Raw genomic sequence first — 20,466 nt, 5'->3', positions numbered from 1 at the left:
ACATTGAGAACCAGAGATACAACTCTTGGATATATTTCCATTGATTAAGTCTGACTGTCTAGTTGATTCTCTTGGAATTATATTGGAGTTTGTCCATACAAATTGCTTAAACGAAATATTGAGTGTGATTGTTAGACCCACGCTTTTTCAATTATGATCAATAAGGATGTTTCTTATAAGATAGATTTTTCACCATAATACTAATAATAATATTGGTGGACATGTATCCATTGAGAGATATATATATCTAACGTGTGAGGCTAGCAAACTACTAAGACTAGCCAGAACTAAAAAAAGACCAAAAACATATTGAAGTTACAGAGATGAACATGATGATATACAAAAAAAAAATACCTACAAGGATAAGAAGATAAAGATTGGGTGAGTATCAAAATTGAGGACCATTAGAAATTTAAAGAGGATGTCTGACTGTAATTCGTAATGTCTAGAATTCTCTAGAGTAGCTAGTCTTCATGTGTCTGATAGACATCAATGGTGTGACCTTACAAATATAGTCGGTTGTTAAGTATTTAGACAATCAATTACTTACGGAGATACATTAGCAACTTGGTTAAGAAAGTAAAAATAAAATAACAATATATAGTTTGAATTTCCTTTCAAGCTAAATAAGAAGATCCTTGATGGTCGGTCATGTAAGCCTATAAATACACACTATACAACCTTTTTTAACTGAGCAAGAAAATTAATTGGGAGTTTAAGCTTACAAAACTATATAGTCTTGTCCCATTTCACTACAACTTTGAAAGATTTGGGATATCTTTACGAGCAACACTACTATCTTTGTATATCGTCTCATGTATTTCAGCAGTATCATCGAATGTTTATGCTTTCATAAATCTATCACACATAAATCAGACTAGGATGAAAAACTAACAACTCGCAAAAGAGAACTCCAGGTTTCTCGTTTCATTTGTAACAATATATAAAAACCAAATTGTGATCTAACTAAAAAACTCAATGACCAAAAACCTAGAAAAACAAAGGATTATTCAAATACGGTTGTAAGATATATGTGTATTTTACATTTTGGAATGCATAAAGCATCACATATATTTTATATTTTTAAACGTGTAAAAGTGTCACCATAATTACATATGAGAAACAAAAAATTTAAGAAACTTATATCGTGTAAATACAAGATGTTTGTTGTTAGTAATATGAAAAACGTAAGACAATACTGAGAGTATATGCGATGATCATTTGCTCAAAGAAAATGTCGCGAGAGAGAAGAAGAGCAAGAACACCACTGTGCTGAGTAGGGAGCACAACAAGAAAAAAAATTTCAAGAAAGAACCACATATATATCGCGAAGATCACTGCCCAGAGTAAGCATCGCGAGAGAGAAGAAGAGAAAGCATGCCAATATTCTAAGATATGAGCACAACAAGCATAAAATTTTGAATAAAGAACCACAACAATATCTCTGAGGTCACTGACTCAGAATAATCTTTGCAAGAGAGAAGCAGAGCAAGTACGCCAATATACTAAGATTGGAGCACAACAAGCAGAAAAGTTTCATTTTCCTATAGGTTACGTTGTGAGATAAAAGCAAAGCAAGCACGCAAGTGTTCATGATAACTACTGAAGTAGAAGAGATAAATGGAATGAGGGATGTTTAGCTAATGAACTTCTGAATTTGTTGTTGAATAATTGAACTCTTTGTTGGAAAAATTGGGTAATATGGGATGAAATTCAGAGAACATAAAAGAATGTTGTAACACCAACTTCAAGGCCTTGCCATTCTTTTCAGCAAATTTCGATCCTCCAAAATAATTGGCGAGTACAATTAATCAGTAAAATAATGCTTTCTGGATGTAATGAATCCCTAACAACGTTGTTGGATTCAAGATTTGTGCTACTTGACCAAACCAACAACACAATACATAGAATCTAATGATGCTTAATTAGAGAATAAAGGAATCATAAAAAAAAAAATTGTTGAAATGGGAGAAAGCCTTTGTAATTCATAGAGGGGTTTCATGTCAGTTGGAGATATCTCTTCATCTCCAACAGACATCATCCAATAATAAAAACGAACAAATCTTCTGGAAAGCCGAATTAGATTTTCAAGTTCAGAACCCAAAAAATAATTTTAGTTGTCTCACACTCCCTGGATACTCCTTTCATAGTGGCAAATATTTATAAAAATATCCAACGAGAGCGTTGGATAATTTTTATTGACCACTATCCAACTTTAAGTTCGTACAATCAAAACTGCATATGTAAATTTTTTTTTTTCTTTTCTGACTCAACCAAATATTGCCCGACAAGGTGAAAAATCACACCTACCTCAAATATCTATGAGAGTCGGGATATATTAGCCGAGTCAGACATCTAAAAAAGAAAACAAAAAACGATTTAGCATTTGACTCAAACCAAACCAGATACGGAAATGAATAAATAAATTTCGATCCAGATCCAGACAAACAATGCTAAAAGCAAGTGAATTCGAATTTTGTTGCTGAATTGTTGTCAAAAAAAAAAAATTACTGACCGTAACAGTTGATATTCATTTTCTTTTTACCACAAGGTCTCCTAGCCTAGATGGACTCGGATAAAAACAAAAACTTAAAACCCAACGGGCAAAGTATGTTACCATCACTTTCTGACATGATTTGTTGCATCTGTAACCTGGAGAAATGTACAAAATTAAAGCTGCTGTTCTTTGTTCTTCTCATCTTCTCTCCTGCCTTTTCAAGAATTAAAAAAAAAAAAAAAAATTCAAGTTTCTTTGAATTCTTGAGAAAGATGTATAGAGCTCCTCCAGTCGAAGGTATCAAGGATCGAAATCCAGGTATTCAGTAATCCGATTTGAGGGTTTTTTTAACCTAATTTTTCAGCTATTTTGGGGGTTTCTAATCACATTTTCTGTTGATTTTTGTTAGACAATAAGCTGAAAAGACCAGGTGATTTGCAACAATGGGGTGATGAGGCCATGGAATTGAGTGGAGAACTAACCCCTTGCTCTAATTCTCTTAAAAGACAAAGGTAGTATATCATAAATCTCTTCTTCCTTCATGTTTGTTTGAGGCTGTTGGTAGATTTTTAGGGTTCATATGCCTGCTTGATAAGACACAATGCTGTGCTAGTGTTAGGGTCTGCATTGTTACTTGGTATCGGAATCAAATTTTGTGATTTGGTATCCTGAAAAGTAAAAAGTTCACTTTTTTGAAGCTGATTGTTAGTCTCTAACTAGAACTAGAGACGGCATATGCACATTTGTTGATATCTTTTTTCTCTTTCAAAAGGGTCACAGATGATCAGACTGGACTACCAGCAATTTCAAGCTGTTCGGAACTGGACAAGGTATGTGCAATCTGCTCAATTGAATGTTCGTAGCCGTTTTACAATATTCAAACGAATAGAGAATCAAACTTCCTTTACAATGTGCTTACAGTTTTCTTCTTTTATTGATCTTTTTGTTAGGAGATTTGTGGGCTAGCACCCATTGTCAGATGTCCTCAGAATGGCAAGCCCTCTAAAAGTTGCACCCGGAAGGATGGAACTGAGCAAGATATTCATCTTGCACAAGGTTATCGACCTGTTTTACCTGGCAACCCAGTTCCTCTAGTAGTAGAAGAGGTTGGTTCAATTGTTCGCTTGCACATTTATACTCATTACAGGTCAAATTTTAGAGCTTACTCCCGTGGGAGCTCTGCATTTTGGATTTGATTTGCTTCTTCTTTACTTTGCGTCAGGACGTTGGGTGTCTTAGAGCATCATGCTGCATGGATGTGCAAACTGCAAGGATAACAGCTCAAGTGTATGCAAGGAGATGGAGTCAATCAATAATGTCTGGTCAGCAAGAGCTCGAAGGGGAGATCAAAGGAACAGAACAGATAAATGATTCTGGAGAAGCTAATGGATCACCAAAGAATGAAGTTGTCGCCAACAAACAACAGGTTCGAGATTCTGAAGAGGCCACTGAACCACCAAGCTCTGACATCTCCAAGAGGATTAGTCTTGTTGAAACGATTTACTCCAAGAGGGTAGAAAAGCTCTTGGCTAATCAATCCAAGAAAAGTCTACAATTCAAGGAAGCAAGAGACAAAATCAAGAATGATTTGACAAGAAAGTTACGGAACGAGCACTCAAATGCATCAGTTCTTGTTCGTAAGATGCATCCCGGTATTGACGCTAGAATTATTGAACTGAAGAATGTAGATAAGGAGTTCATCAAGAAGGAACAACTTATCAGAACTCATCTGAATACGGAGCAAGTAAAGCTGGATGCAAACCACGAGGCAGATAGGGAAGAAGAGAGAAAGCTCAAGTCTCACTGGATGCATGAAGCCAAATCTGGAAGGTCAGTGGATGCGTATTCAATTCTTCCGCAATTCCTGTTTCAATCTGGATGATCTGAAGAACTGTGCACAAGTTCATTTAGTAGAAGAAACTGTCTCACATAGTCTCCAAAAGATGGGAGTTGCAGGGCCTTCTGAAGTTGTTAGAGGTCGTTCTCCAAGAGATGGGAGTTGCACCATTTCATCGTCTCCAAGTGAACCTCAGCAACACCCGCCCACTATTTCATCGTCTGAGCCGCCTCTAGGCCCTCTATTGTCTATTCTGTCAAATAATGAGAGTCCAGTTCTGTCACAAGCTGAACAGTTGCAGATATCTACAAGAGCCAATTCACCCTCTGAGCCAGTCTTGTTGGGCAGTTCTAGTTACGATACTTCATTTCTGTCATATCATGGATTCAGTTCTAATAACCAATCTAATGCTGCTGCTGCTCCAGTTTCTAGCCGGACCCGGAGCAAGCAGAGTCGTGGGTTGTTCTGAATGTTGTAGTTGGCCTGTGATATTGTGATGGTAACTGTAATCTATTGTTGTTTCTGAAATAGTAGAATCCTTTGTAATTTGTTGTCTAAAGCCTCTCCTGTGATTTTGTTATTCACTAATCAAATTTTAGGTTCTGAAATTGAAAACACAAAAACTAATAATGAAAGGACAAGACTCCATTCAACAAAGGCTAAATTTAACACCCAAGAGCGAAAGAATGAGAAGTACAGGTGCAGCATATATCAAAAGGCCTGACTATGGATTGTCAAAATATTTCCACCTGGAAGTGGCTTCGCAGAAATTCCAACTAGAATTTGCTAGGCTATCCATGAATATAGCAATTCGATAAAGGTACTGCCCAGAAGCAATGAGTTCAGTTAGATTTTTAAGCTGAGAGGTGAAGCAAAGAGAATGGCTCGAGAGAAACAAATATTGGTCAATGTCTCCCATCTAATTCCTGGCAGAAAAATGCATTCAATATTTACTCCCTCAATGTGAGCCCCAGATTTCTTGAGACAAGGAAATCATTTCAAACCAACTTATCTTCAGTTTGCTCCAAGGGAAATCAGTAAAAACAACGAAGAGCGACTTTGAGAAAATGCAGACTGAATCAAATCATCATCATCAAAGTGCTGTTAGTGCAAAGACTCAGTCTTGAAGTTTTGCAAAGCTTCAAGGATGAGCTAAGAAAACACCAACCTGCCTTATCTGGCAGGGATGATATTGTCTCCAGATCATTCAAATCCCAAAAAGTTAAATCAATAACACAAACAATTGGGATAAGAATTTCCAATGCAACTCCAATTAGGCTCTAAATTTGCTTAACGAAATTTGGTAGGTTCGGACAAACCGATATGGAAATGTTCCAAAAATCAGATCATAGTGGTTCTTTTTTTTTGAAGCATGATCATAGTGGTGCTGAAGAACACAATTCTACAAATTAAGTTGTGGACTGCACATTTAACATTGTATTTCAACATATTAAAGAACAACTTGCAAGTCAGTTTTCTAACTGGATGTTGTTAGAAGAAAGAGATGAATATCTTGTTGTTTTGCTCACATCAATATCGGTAGTTATAGGATCTTAGAACGGACCAGAACTTATAAGAAAAGGTAGGGAAAAGAAGACTATTGGCAGCTTCATTGAGTTCGGATGGTTATTCTACATTTGAGAACAATTTACCCCCTCATTTTCGTCCTGCCAGATATCTATCATCTCTTCTTATTCAAGTTGGACCTGAACTACTCTCAACTAGCAATAGTAACCTTAACTGAGGAGCAGGCTGCAGAAATTGAGAAGATTCAAACCGAAGATAAGTTGATTTCAAATAATCAAGGTGAAACTTCAAGTCTTGCTAGCTGATACTGACTTCCTTTGGAAGAAGTTCTGGAATGAATGCCAATAACCTTGCTCTCCAAAGGTGCACATTTTCATCTGGAGATTGATTCATAGCGGGCTAGCTTGTCTTAAAAAAGTTGGGGCTCACATTGAGTGCATAAATATTGAATGCACATTTCTGGCAAAGATCAGATGGAAGACATTGACCATTTGTTTCTCCATTCTTCCTCAACCACTATCAAATCTCTTATTTATGTATGTGATTCAATTCTTGCAACTGATTGATGTAAAAAATAAAGGAATCTCCCAAAAAAGTTACCATGGCCATGATGCACACAGCCATGTAGAAATGTGTTGTTCGGCAGCAATATGATATGATTCAACTACATAATCTATTAGATGAGTTTACTAATGGGTCTAAGTCAGCTAGGGTAGAAGGGAAAACTTTTAGTATTGCTGAAGCAGTCTCTAATCAGAATCAGATTCACCACATCAAGTGAAATTTATAGTAGTAAAGCTGTCAGTACAAGCATCAGGCCCAGGGGTCCTAAGAGCCGGTCTAGTGTCAAAAATTTATCACACCGAGCCAATCCCTTAAGGTGACATTTCATCAAAAGCATCTAAATTCCAGAGACTAATCCTTCGAAAAGGGCTCTATTGCTTCATAATTATTTTCATCCTGCAAGTGTTAATCTAGTGGCCTTATCACAAGTATAGTTGAAAACATAAGCACACACAGGATATGAAAAACCGAATTTCTCTTCAGAAGAAAGTAGATCCAAAAGTTACAGTACTAAAGAGCTAAATGTGCTGCTGCTCAGGATTGTACTACAACTACAAGAGACAGCAAAGAGATAAATCAATGTGTTTTTGAATCAAGAACCCACAAGAATTACTCAAATCCTCATTCAAATTGTTATTTGGCGTCATCACCGAACCTTTTTACAGAAGTCAAACTCTAACTGTTTTAATCCTGTTCATCTTGAGAAGGATGGAGGGAGTTCAAAAACCTGTCCACTGCCAGAAGTATTGTTTACAGCCTTTGCAAGAGAAAATCCCAGAGCTTTTCCTACTGGTACAGCCACGGCATTTCCAACTTGCATGTACCTATAATGTACAAAGAATCGTTAGATAGAGTTTGAAGGAGAACCAAAAAGAAATATCAGAGGAAAAGAGAAAAACAATCAATAGTGAGAATTATACCTCTGCTTCACAGTACCAAACAGACGATAAAAATCTGGAAAACCTTGAAGACGAGCATTCTCCCTGATTGATAACACCCGGTCTTGTTCAGGATGCAATATTATCTGACAAAAACCGCAAAAGTCAAAAAATTGATGTTTACATAAACCATCCACTTATTATATAGCAAACCCATAACTTAAAAGAAGGCATTAGACATCTGGAAGGATTATGCTTAAGATTAACAGTGAATCATGTGGAATATATCCAAAATATGTTTTACTGTTATAAGTTATAAACTAAAGACTAGATGGAACATCAGTTTCAGTGTCCTTAAACATCAAACAACACCCCCACAAACATAACATTTTTGTACCTTTGTTTCCCTGTTATAACCTATAATCTTAGCATATTATCTAAAAGCTTAAAACACTTCCAAAACAAGATTTGCATAAAAAAATAGAACCATGCTCACCTGGTTATGTGGCTCAGCACGTGTCACAACGGTAGACACGATTTCATCCCACCAGAGTCTTCCAAATGGCCTGAAAACCAAGCAGACATGGTAAATGAATTGAGCTAAAACAGGTTCTTCTTTAAACTGATCAGTGAAGAACCAAATGCTCACTTTTTGGAAGTTCCCCTGACAAATTTTATGGCATACTCAGGTACCTGCAGTAATATAACTATGTAAGAATATGTTTAACTAATGAATTGGCAGAATAACTAGAAAAAAAGATAAGATCAAAAGAGCTGTTTACCAATGGCTTTCCAGATTTTTCAATCATTACTTTGGCCATCTTTGGATCACGACATGCCTTGTTCCCATCAACAATCACTCCAGGGAGGTTTCTGAAGTTCGCGCCCTAATAAATCGGCAAAACAATACAATCAATATATGTTTTGTAGTACCAATAAAAACCGGCAAAAGAATACAATCAATATATGTATTACAAGATGAAAACTGATTTCACCAAGTTAACAAATAACTAACCTTTTCCCTGGGGATCTTAGAAACCCGAAGATTATCATCTTCGCTTAGTTTCAGAGGCATGTGATCAAAAAGCTTTAAAGTCCCTGATTCCTCTGGGTAAGCTGACCCCATCAACTCTGAAAGGAAGGACAATATTCAATATTCTTGAAAGATATCCAATAGGCTAACTTAAATTTGAAAACACTATTACAGAAAAACTTACTGTGCTTTGGCAAGCGAATCATCTTCTGAAAGTCTGTCAAGTCTGTCGTATGAATATCATTACCATAGTCCCTCTCATCCTGGATTTCATGAGTTGTAATCTACAAACCAAAAGAAATACTGTAAATATGCCACTATCAACGTTAACTTGATAAAATCAATAGAGGCAGAAAACGAACTTGCTAACCTCAGGCAAATCAAAAATTGCATCTTTAAGAACCAATGCATCCTTCAGCTGCAGAGTATACTCTTCATTCCCCTTTACAACATTTCGCTACACAAACCGAGCAAGGATTAATTATTTGATAAATACAAATACATTTAACAATTCTATGATGGAATATCACATGCATATATACCTCAAACTCCTTAGGGCTAAACCCACGAGCAATAACCTTATGGGTCGGAAGAGGGAATTGTGGTAGTTTCTGCAATAAGAAAAGTAAAATATAAAGTTCTGATAACCAATTTTTATATCCAGTAAAACTAAATTAAACAGTTGCAATGATGGTTTATAGAACTATTTACGAAGCAATTCTACCTCTGTCATTTTGGCACCCCAAAGAAAGGTGCGCATACGAAACTGTGGTAGCCCATAACTTCCAGCTATCAATAAACCAAGACGAACTTGGTACTGCATTGCGACAAGCCTTCCCATGGCATACCGACCAAGCGTTCCACCCAAAAATCTCATGATGTCTACTACGTTCTCCATGAGAGTGAACTTTGGCTGAAGAAACTTCACAATATCCATAAACACAACAAGCTGATAATTTTTGGGGTCCTTTAACGGCTCCTCATAATTCCTAAACCTGTTGAACCCAGAGATTCCCTGACAGGGGGGTCCACCACATACTACATCCACAGTACCCTTAAAAGACAAACAGAACAACAGATAAATTTGTTAAGATACAATCATAAATAGCTACACAAAATAAACCAGTATCTTAAAGTAGACTACTTAAAATATTCACAGAAGGAGTTAAAGGCCAAGAAGTTTACTTTAAGTATTTTAAGTATACCAGTTTCATCTTAACACTATGCTAAAGGCCTGGAAATGTCTCAAATCAAGAAGTTACATGACAGGGACATTAAGTGAGGTTTAAATTCAAAAGAGAAATTGATATATCTTAGCATTAGGAGTGCACATGAGGCAGAACCAATCAGTAAAAGAATCTGGCATTAGTGATTACTCCTTTGTAACTAAATTGATCAATACACTAGAAACCTCAAGTTACTAAGATTAAGACTGCCTAACATTATATACAGGATGATTATGTAAGACAGAGCAACCTTGCTATTTATATTGCACCCAGTGTGTGGGTCATGTTAGGAACTATTAAACTCCACAGACATCAGACATGTCATTAATATAAGGGAAGCTAAATTCAAATAGATTGCTTTTTCATGCTTGGGGTTTGGAGAACATGCATCAGTATTCTACTACAAGAATTTTAAGATGAAAAGACTTAATTCAAGGCCTTGCAACAATTTTAGTGATTAGTAAAAATTGGCCAACAATTACTCTGCAAGATAATATAAACCCTTTAAAAGTAAATCTTGATAAAGGTACCCGAAAAAAACACAAATTAAAAAAATTGGATAACAGAAGTACACACAAACGCTTCTAAGTTCTAAGTCATGGGATGAATAAAATGACCACATCTCAAAGTACATAGATTAGAGAAGAATCAGTCAGGCAAACAGTAAAACTAGATACACACTTACAGGGAGAGGCAATATATTAGACTGGTATCCAGCAGTAACAAATTCCTCAATGCAGTCCTCACATTTCCTGCATATGAAACTAATATCAAACCAATGCACTGACAGACTGAAGCAGGTAAAAATAGGAAAAACAAAGAAGATACATATGTAGAAAGCTCAACATGCAGTAACATACGTGAGCTCTGAAAAAGGCTCCCATGAATCCCAATCGGAGCCCCACCCCTTCCACTTTACCTAAATTATATAAAAATGTCAGAAATGAGCAAGAATTTACAAAAAAGATGCTGGCAACTTAAGTATTAGAAATTGCAAAACTAATACCTTAAAGTGTAAGGCAGCAGTCCCTTCATCTGTATCGGGGTTAACTCCGTAATATATACCTATTATCCTCTCAACTTCATATTCTCCATTTTCATCTGGAGGACGTCTCTGCGCCTCTTCTTCAGTTTCTTCCTTCTCTTTGTTCTCAGTTGGTTTTTTTGTTTTGTTATAATCAGTCCCCAACAAATGGAAACGAGCACAGAGATCTTTCCACTCATAGAGCAAATGCAGAAAGTCTTCCGCCTTCATATTTCGCACCTAAAATCAATTGGCAGTTAATTATCTGAAAACATGTATTCTTGAAAATGGGAAGAGAAAAGACAATAATGGAAGCAAAACATGATACCTCGGCTTCAGGATGATTGTAGCGAAGACTTTCGCAAGCGTCTTCGTTAAAATCTACCGCCCATCTCTGTAATAACAATGTTAAGTTTCAGTGTGAAATAAACAGGCTATGCCAAATGTGCTGAATTCATTTCTTTTTACTTACAGTGACAAGGTTGACACCGGATGCAGCTGCACCCATGCACAGGCCTGTGGACATTCCACCACAACCAGCATACATGTCAAGAAGCATCATAACTTTATCAGGCTCAGCAGTATCTTCCTCAAAGACTTTCGAACAACCCTCCTTTGAAACTGCAGTGGATGATGTACTAGCTTCTTTCCCATTTTCTACAAAAGAAGAAAGTTGTTAGTATCTGCAAGCAAGAATTGGAGGGAACTATTAGTGGATAAAGTTCATTACCTGTTTGTCGATTTTCAAACGTACGAAGTTCTTCGCAATAGGACATGTCATAATAATAATGACAGTCGGGGACCTGAAAGCAAACCAACATAAGAAATTCAGCCACTCAATAAACTAAAATGTAAACCGAACAAAGAAAACCAAGAAAAAACACATACCAAGAAGGATGCTTGAGCAACAGTAATTTTGGAAAGAATACAATTGAGTGGATTGTCATCTCCAGAGTCAGAAGAGAATACGCGTTTTGTGTCAATTAGGTAAGAGTGTTCTTTGATGACCTGAAACATCGGAAAATTTGCAGACTTACAAAACAGTGGCACATAACTCAAAGAAAAGAGAAAATGAGTGCTCCTAACATAACTTACAGTGTCTGCTGCTCGGAAGAACCATTTTACAGCAATGTAAGGTATCTTCTTAGTAGTTTCAAAGAATTCAACGATTCTTCCTATATAATCTGGCTCTCCATCTTCAGCCTGAGATAGATCATATAATATTAGATTCTCGTAAAATACAAAAACATACATTCAACCATCACATTATAACAAATACACTTATCAATCAACATTATGAAACCCAAAATGCACAAAACATGAAAATTCAGCAATGAAAAAGTCAATTCAACATTATGAACCAATCAACATAATTCAATGATTCTCCCAATATAATACAATTCTCCTTCTGTCTAAAACAGATCAGTAATAGATTCTTGTAAGCAATCAGAGCACATAAACTTCTACACCTTGGTGTACTTACTCATGAAAAAATGCGAAAAACATAAACTCGACCATGAAAAATCTAAATAGAAACATCAAGCAAATGCATAGATGATTCACCTTGATATGACAACAGTCTCCCAACTGGTAAATCTCACCATCTACTTGAGCACTAGTGAAGTGCCGTCTCACATGCAGATAACCTTCACCACCTTCCCTTATCTACAGTTTACACAAAAAAAAAATCAAACAATCAAAACATGTCAAAATCCCCAAAACCAAAATTACAAAATCAACAAACAATTAAAAACCAGTAAAGAACCAGAATCACAACCTTTTCTGCATCATATCTGACAGGCCATCTTTGTCTAGCCTCTTCAATAGGTACCGGTTCACCAATTAAACGGCAATTCTCATTCTGTTTCTCAGATTTATTAACCTTCCTCTTCATTTTCTCCACAGGGACATCTTCAATTTCTTCTTCCTCATCTACGGCATCCTCAGGGTTATCAATAACTAGATCTGCAACCTCCTCTTCTTCGTCTTCTTGTTTTACACCAACCTTCTTCTTACATTTACTTATCACACTCTTTAATTTCTTCAACGGACCATCTGTTCTCTTCCTTGGTCTTTTACCTTCAGATTTCGCCTCAGATTTACTTGTTGATTTCTTCTTCTTGTCTGGTAAATCAAGAACAACCTCTTTACCTTTTCCTTTAGCTGTTTTCGCCTCTTTTGATTTGGTCTTTAGATCTACTGCAGAACTAGGTTCAGCTTCTGGCTCTTTGATTTTAAGCGTTGTTCTATTCCTCTTAGGTTCTGGAGGATCATCCTCCTTTGGTTTTCTTCCTCTTTTCCGGCTAGCAGGTGTAATTGCCATCTGAAAATGGAGATTTAGGGTTCAATAGGGTTTCAAGAAAAAGGGTTTGGGGGTAAGAAAATAGAGATTTGGAGTGAATAGAGTATGAAAATGGAGGTTTGGAGTAAGAAATTGGAGTTTCTGAGGGAGATGATGAAGGTTTAGAGAGGGGGAAATGGGAGAGTTAGGGTTTCAGAGACGGAGAGAAATGGGTTTTTTCTGAGGAGTGAGAGAAATTTTTAGGGATTTGAAGAGAGAGACAAATGTAAGGGCAGAGAAAAGGGGGAATGTATCTTGGGCGATATTTTCGTGGGCGGGAAAAACTGAAAATTCAAATTTTGGATTTAGTTTTTGGAAAATTTTAAATTTTTGACGCGAAAATTTGCGTGTAATTAGACTACCGGTTGTAGATATAATCTTAACGGTGGAATATTCTGTAAGTGGTTTAAGGAAAGTAGAATGTGTTTAATGTTATCGTTTCTTTTGATGAGGGTGTTGGATGAGCGGTGGGTATATGGTGACTAGACGATTTGATAGACACCGGATACGGCGAAAATATCTGCTATTCCCGAAAAAGCTGGCAAGATTAGAGCTGTCAAACGGGCCAAGCTAGGGTCCCTAGCTTGCCAACCCGTACTAGGATTAGAGTCAATCCTAGCCCTAGTACTATTCACGAACAAGCTCAAAATCCCAACCCTAGTCCTAGACGGGTCAATCCTGACGGGTTGGCTTGTTAATGTTATCAATTTAAAATTTAGGATTGTTTAGGATTATTCATTTAGTAAAGGTCGAACGTAGGTCAATTTGGTGTTTAACTAGAAGCCCCACCACTGAGTTGTAAAGTGGACGTTTTTATTGCCACTTAATCAACGATATAGCCGATTACCGCGCTTTAGTTTTCTTAGGCAGAGAACCCTAACATAAACTAAGCATTTTACTTTTTTTTTATCATTTTATAAGTTTAAATTAATGTGAGTAAGACTAACTCACTGTTTAAATTATGCTAGTCTTTTTATCAATTTAGGACATCCTGAATAAATATGTGATTGATGAATCTAAGTTGTAATTTAATTTATTGATTGATTATTTAAAATCTAAAAATTGTTATATTTGTTTGGATAAATCCAAAATTAGCTTTATTTATTGATTTAAAATTAACTAATTCTAATATATGTTTGCAAATCATGAATTTTAAAGAGTTGGTGGGATTGAGGGATATATTTATTAATTTTGACGGGTTGACGGGTAACCCGCGGATTGGCCCTAGCCCGGCTTGTTTTCTAGTAGGGTTATATATGCCAACCCTAACCCGGCCCGTTTAGACAACAAGCCAAGCCGGGGAGGGTTGAAACAGGCCGGATTAGGGTCAACCCGCAAGCCGGGTTATAAATTGACAACTCTAGGCTCTTGAGATTTTTGGATTTACTCGTCCAAATATTTATTTTTTGAAGGGAAGACGGGCTTAAGAAAGCCCAACAAATTTATTAGACTACCTCATTGAATTGAGGTTTGAAGAAATATAAGGAGGTGGACAAGAATAATACCACCTATGGTTTACATTTTCTTGCATTGCATATTGGCATAACACATGTGCCATATTATTAGCAGCTTTTGGAACAAATTGAAATTTAACATCAGCAAAAGAAGAAGCTTCCTGTTTTATGTCCCTAATAACATACCGTATCCCCAAGGAATATCATGCGGATCACCTAAAATTGCAGTTGTAACATTCTTTGCATCTCCTTCAAAGATGACTTTGCCACGGCCAACCTTTTTGCCAGAGAAAACCCTAATCTGCACGCAATAGCTTCTTCCAGAACAGAAGAAGTAGCATCAAACGTTGTTGTCTCACATCCCATGAACACACCTCTATGATCATGGGCTACAGCCCCTGCTGCACCTTTGTTGGGTATGAAAGCAGCATCAGTGTTGATCTTAACATAATATACTTCTGGAGGATTCCATAGTTGTTGTTGAAAGTTTACATTCTCCTCATCTGCCATATTTGGATTATCAGTCGAGCAAAGGCTAAAATCCTGAGAAGCTTTCCTGAGAACAAGGTTAATGGAGAAATTCACACCCGAAAAAACCATGTTATTTCTCAGTTTCCAGATGTTCCAAAGATTACAGACTTTATGAGTGAAACTGTAAAAATCATCTTGTTCCATCCATGCTTTTATGATGTCGTTAACATTTTCATGAAACCCATTTACGTTAAGGGGAAGAGACGCTCTATCAAATATTAATCTTGACATTGGACAATCAAAGAGAAGATGATAGATTAATTCCGCAGCATCTTGACAGAAGGAGCATAAAATATCACCATTGTTACTAAATATGTGGATATTTACCTTTACAGCAATTCCATTGTTTAAAATCCTCCAGAGAAAAATATGTATTTTTGGAATGATATTCGTAAAAGACCAGAAATGTTTCCAAGGAAACTGACTGTAAGCAGAAGAGACCGGAATATCATTCGAGAGAAGACGATAACAAGATTTTGCTGAGAAATTACCTGACGGAGTACATGTCCAAGTTAAGATATCTTCTTCCTCAGGATTAATAACAATAGACAATATCTGGCGTGAAAATTTCATGAAGAAGTTGAAAATTCCACGAGTTTGTAGCAGGGTTTATAAGATCACTAACCCGCTGAATATCATTGTTAATCGTCATATCTCTAGGAATAAGATTTTCCATTTGATTAGGAATCCAAGGATCATCCCAAATCCTAACTTTTCTCCCATTAGATATCTGCCAAAAGGATTTTGTTTTCTAAAATGGGTCTAACTTCTATCATATTGTCCCAGATTTCCGAGCATCTATCACTCTTTTCTGCCCTCCAAAAGCTGCAATCCCTTAAGTATTTTTCCGAAAGCAATTGAACCCACATAGCATCATCTTCCTCCAGGAATCTCAAAACCAGTTTCCAAATCAGGGATATGTTTATCATCTCAGCATTACGAATACCCAACCACCCAATTCTTTCTGAAGACCCGTTTTTTTCCAATTAAAGAAGTGAAGCTTCTTAGTATCAACCGAGTGCCCCCACCAGAAACTTCTCACAATTTTGTCTAAATGGTTTGTAACAGCTTTTGGCAATAAGCAGAAACCCATATAGAAAACTGGAATATCAGTTAAGGTTGATTTACAAAGAACCGTTCTACCTGCATGATTGGTAAAATGCTGTCTCCATCCAGAATATCGTGAACCAAATTTTTTTGACAAGAAATCATAAGAAGCAATCCTATAATCTGATTTTAAAGGACATATCCCCAAGTATTTATCATCGATCTTCATCTCCCTTACACCCAAGTCCTGAATGGTAGTTTGTTTTCGCGCGTCAGAAATTCCTATACTAAAATGTAGAAGATTTAATGAAGTTAATATGTTTGCCAGAGAGACTTACATACTGGGAAAGAATCTTTTTCAGATTGCTTATATTAATTCTTGAATGTTCGCCGAAAAATAATATATCATCAGCAAACATCAAATGGCTGATTGTTGGAGCCCAAGCATTAAGTTTGTAACCCTGAAATAAGCCCTGAACCTCAAACTGATGCATGAGAATCGATAACCCCTGAGAACAAATTATAAATAAGGAAGGAGACAGCAGACATCCCTGTCTAATTCCTCGTTCATTGGTGAAAAAACCTTGAGGAGATCCATTCAAATTGATAGAGAAAGAAGCTTTGTAACACAGTTCATAATGAGTGAATGTGAAATACCTTGAATTCCCATCAAGTGTAGCATATCACTAAGAAATCTCCAATTGACTCTATCTTATGCCTTCGCCATATCAACCTTGAGAACAAAATGGCCATTAACCGCATATGAATAATTCATTGAATTCGGAAGTTCCTTTGCCACAATAATGTTGTCCAGAATTTGCCTTCCCGGAACAAAGACATTTTGAGACCTACTGATAAACTCATCCAAATAAGGTTTAATTCTTTCAGAAAGAATTTTCGCCACCAATTTGTAAAGCACATTACATAAAGAAATAGGACGATAATCTGAAGGAGTCTCTGGATTTTTTATTTTTGGAATCAAAGTAATATGAGTGTGATTGAGAAGTTCAGGAAACACAGCATCCCTAAAAATCTATTTGATTAAATTCACAACATCATTACAAACTATCGACCAACATTTTTTATAGAAAACAGGAGAATATCCATCTGGACCTGGTGTCGTGAAAGATCCCATTTGAACTAATGCAGACCAAATTTCTTCAGTTGTTGGAGACCTTGATATTGCAGCATTATCCACATTTAATGCCGGAGATAAAGTATGCAAAGAAAACGGAATTTGATCCCTACAAGATTCTTCACGAAATAAACCCTGACAGTGAGTTACCAACATTCTAGATGATCCGTAACCCAAGAGTCATCAGGTTTCTTCAAGTGACTGATATTATTTTTCTTTCTTCTACGTTGAACGGACAGGTGAAAATGTCTAGTATTTCTATCGCCATCTTTTGCCCAATTTTTCTTCATTCTCTGATCCCAATATGTTGCTTCCATAATAAGATACTCATTCAGCTGAACAATGATTTGTTTTTCTTGTTGAATGGTAGCAGAAGTAGGTCTTTTTGCTTGAACCCTCGGAAGTTTGGACTTCAGAATCGCAATTTTATGTCTGACATGGCCTATTCTTTTGCAACTCCAATCTGTCAAAAAACCACCTAATTTACGCATCTTTGATTGGATGTATTCACTAGCATCTTGACTCCAACACTGACCTACTTTTTTCCAGGAATTCTGGATGAGTAAGCCAATAAGCTTCAAATTTATAGTTGGGAGGAGCTCTCGGAAAGTTTCTAGAAGTTTTCAGCACTATAAGTGCATGATCACTTGATATTCACGGCAAATGAAGAACTGCAGCAGAGTGAAAGGCAATGCACCATTCCGGGTTTGCTAGAGCACGATCCAAACGTTGCCTTATATGACTTTCATAACCTCTTCCATTGCTCCAGGTATATGCAGGTCCAGAAAAACCCAAATCCAGTAAATGGTTTTGATGGATAAAATTGTTGAAGTAGGCAATATTTGAATTCAGAACAGGTGATCCGCCACTTTTTTCTTGACCAGAGACAATAACATTAAAATCACCAATGAAACACTTTCTCCCATCAAAATTCTGAACATATTGAGTAAGGGAAGACCAAAAACTTGGTCTTTGATTAGCAACAGGGGGACCATAGATGCAGAATAAATGCCACGGGTCTGATGAAAATCTATCATGAATTAAAGCATGAATTAAGTTAGAAGAGCTCGAAATAATTTCTATATTGAGATCTTCTTTCCATAACAACCAAAGACCACCGCTTCTGCCAACTGATGGAACAATGCAATAGTTTTCATAGCCAAAACGAGGTATTGTGTGTTGAGAATTTATTTCTGACATTTTTGTTTCAGAAAGAAAGACAATAGAAGGGTCAGTACCTCTGAGAAATGAATGAAGAGTTCTAATTGTTGGGTTATTCCCCAATCCCCAACAATTCCAAGAGAAAATCAACATTTATCCCCCGACATTTGAGGATTCGCCGCCTTACCATTAACAGAAGAGTACTTTGAAGAAGATTTTCTTTGAAGTTTGGGCTGAGGAGAGTTTCTTCGTACGTAATCTTCATCTTGATTTCGCTTTGAACCTTGACAACCCATAGTTTCTTCAAGAGGAGTTGCAGATGATTGCCCTTGAGTTCTAGCCTGCACCTTCCAATCAGTGTGATTGTGAGTCAACTTTGGTTGTGGTTTAGCAACAACTTTTTTCAGTCCCCGGTAGGATGATTCTTTGCTATGCCACAATAGGATTAAGACATATAGGGCTCTCTATGACAATTTTGTCATGATCTGCAAGCCTAATAGAATTTGGCAAGTTAACATTTCTTTCTACCGAAGAATTATTGCCACTGTTTCCCTGCATAATTTGTTTTCCCCTTGACAACTGGTGTGAAAATGGGGTTGCACACAAAACTTGCAAGTATACAGGGTCAAGCTTTATAATATAGGGATAAGAAAGGGATCAGTCCATAGGGAGTAGGAGTGCTTAAAAGTTTAACCTAAGCTGTCAATGAAGGAAGCAAACAATATCGCAGATGGGAAAACAGTTAACCAAGCAAGCAAATGACATGTAATAAAAACAGCAAGGAACCAAGGCTGTAAGCCATCAGTGCACAACAGCTACAAATTGCAAGGAAATTAAACAAGAAAAACAGTAAATTTAGCAGGGAACAAAATAGAACTGAAATTAAGTGATTGTAAAAGGATTTGTGGTTAAGCCAAGGCTTAGGATCCACCTTGTGTCCTAATCAAACAACATGTTTCTAGGTTGAGTTAAAAATCCTATGCATACATCTAGAATGGGAGGAAGGCTAATTTGCTCACTAGTTTGCCCCTAGCATTGACTGTCTTTTGACAGAACAATCAATCACAGGCACTATGAGCATTAACCTCTTCCCATTGCTCAATCAAAACACACATCAGGATAACTATCCTAGCAACTTGTCAATTGACAGTGCATAAGGCTTCAACTGAGCCTTAGCTTAGTGCTACTTAGCTCATGCTCAACATGTTACAAACACAAGCATTCATCATACAAAATAATTCAAACACAACATACACATAACATTCAACTGTTAACTGCATAAGAAGAACTGAAATTGGAATTGCATAAAATTTGTTTCAATTCTCTACTGGCTAGTCCAGAGATCCTTCTCATCCTCCCACACATCCCCTATTTATACATATAAGAATAATCCCCAAAAATCAGTGAAGTTAGGGTGTACCCAAAAATCCAAAATTCACTCACCTAACACACTGATAGCAACCCAATCAACCAACCCATGCTTCAATTAGACGTACAATTGATTTCCCCCAAAAAGTTCCCAAATCAGAAAAATTAGGGTTCTTATAAAAATTATTAAAATTTACCTAATCACTGTTGACACTGGTAGATGTCGACCCATGCCTCCAATCCTTCTCCTGATGCTTCTCTTGTTCTTCCCATGCCCTAATTGCTTTTCTAGCTTCACTGATTCGTCAACCACTCACCTAGGGTTTCGGCAGGGGAGAAATTGACGAATTAGGGGGCTATAAAGATGGGTAATAGCTGTAGGAAGGTAGGGGTGATGATGGTGGAGGTTTGGTGGTGGTAGAGGAGTAGGTAGTGGTGGTTGTGGAAGTGGAATAGGTGGTGGTACGACAGGGTATGGTGGTTCTGTTGCAGAGAGGGGGGAAGAGAAGATGGAGTCGATGGGGTTTGAGGAAGGGGCTGTTTGTTTTGCGGGTATAGATATTAGGTACTAGGGTGTTGAGCAGGTGTAGAGGATTTTGATGTTTCGCGAAGCTGGACCGATGGATGGGAAGATGGTAGGTGGATCCAACGGCGATACGGAGGTAAGCGTGGAGCGACCGTCGGATGAAGGGATGTAGCAAAACGGACGACCCAAGATGTAGATGGGCGTTGTGATGTGATGAGTGCCTAATATTGTATATATTTATCCCTTTTTGTTGGCATTTTAACTCATCTTTTGTGCATTAATTCTACATTTTATCCCATATTCTGTATTTTCATTGT

At 37.0% G+C, this 20,466-nt stretch overlaps 2 protein-coding genes across 2 annotated transcripts; one reads left to right on the top strand and one right to left on the bottom strand.

The window, feature by feature from the left end:
* The first annotated feature begins 2,620 nt into the window (after window positions 1–2,620).
* LOC113335677 lies at window positions 2,621–4,880 on the top strand. Its single transcript, XM_026581696.1, has 5 exons — window positions 2,621–2,815; window positions 2,907–3,009; window positions 3,270–3,327; window positions 3,448–3,603; window positions 3,720–4,880. Exons 1-5 carry the CDS (start codon window positions 2,632–2,634, stop codon window positions 4,377–4,379), a joined length of 1,161 nt encoding a protein of 386 aa, XP_026437481.1. The 5' UTR covers window positions 2,621–2,631; the 3' UTR covers window positions 4,380–4,880.
* Window positions 4,881–6,885: 2,005 nt separating this feature from the next.
* On the bottom strand, window positions 6,886–13,130 carry LOC113312945 (putative DNA (cytosine-5)-methyltransferase CMT1). Its single transcript, XM_026561680.1, has 20 exons — window positions 12,364–13,130; window positions 12,150–12,251; window positions 11,682–11,789; window positions 11,475–11,594; window positions 11,317–11,389; window positions 11,059–11,243; window positions 10,915–10,980; window positions 10,569–10,826; window positions 10,423–10,481; window positions 10,248–10,314; window positions 9,061–9,390; window positions 8,879–8,947; window positions 8,707–8,793; window positions 8,521–8,620; window positions 8,319–8,434; window positions 8,086–8,190; window positions 7,953–7,996; window positions 7,800–7,869; window positions 7,346–7,449; window positions 6,886–7,249 (listed from the first exon to the last, which is right to left on the bottom strand). Exons 1-20 carry the CDS (start codon window positions 12,907–12,909, stop codon window positions 7,120–7,122), a joined length of 2,739 nt encoding a protein of 912 aa, XP_026417465.1. The 5' UTR covers window positions 12,910–13,130; the 3' UTR covers window positions 6,886–7,119.
* Window positions 13,131–20,466: the final 7,336 nt, after the last annotated feature.

The sequence above is a fragment of the Papaver somniferum genome, chromosome 1 (assembly GCF_003573695.1).
Source record: "Papaver somniferum cultivar HN1 chromosome 1, ASM357369v1, whole genome shotgun sequence".
Classification (NCBI taxonomy): domain Eukaryota; kingdom Viridiplantae; phylum Streptophyta; class Magnoliopsida; order Ranunculales; family Papaveraceae; genus Papaver; species Papaver somniferum.
This window is presented reverse-complemented; position numbering and strand designations above follow the sequence as displayed.

Coding starts and splice junctions, on each gene's coding strand:
- LOC113335677 (XM_026581696.1), top strand. CDS start 2,632: ATGATTTGTTGCATCTGTAACCTGGAGAAATGTACAAAATTAAAGCTG. Junction 2,816..2,906: donor TATCAAGGATCGAAATCCAG/GTATTCAGTAAT, acceptor GATTTTTGTTAG/ACAATAAGCTGAAAAGACCA. Junction 3,010..3,269: donor AATTCTCTTAAAAGACAAAG/GTAGTATATCAT, acceptor CTCTTTCAAAAG/GGTCACAGATGATCAGACTG.
- LOC113312945 (XM_026561680.1), bottom strand. CDS start 12,909: ATGGCAATTACACCTGCTAGCCGGAAAAGAGGAAGAAAACCAAAGGAG. Junction 10,482..10,568: donor CTGCTGCCTTACACTTTAAG/GTATTAGTTTTG, acceptor TATATAATTTAG/GTAAAGTGGAAGGGGTGGGG. Junction 7,450..7,799: donor GTGCTGAGCCACATAACCAG/GTGAGCATGGTT, acceptor GGTTTTTGTCAG/ATAATATTGCATCCTGAACA.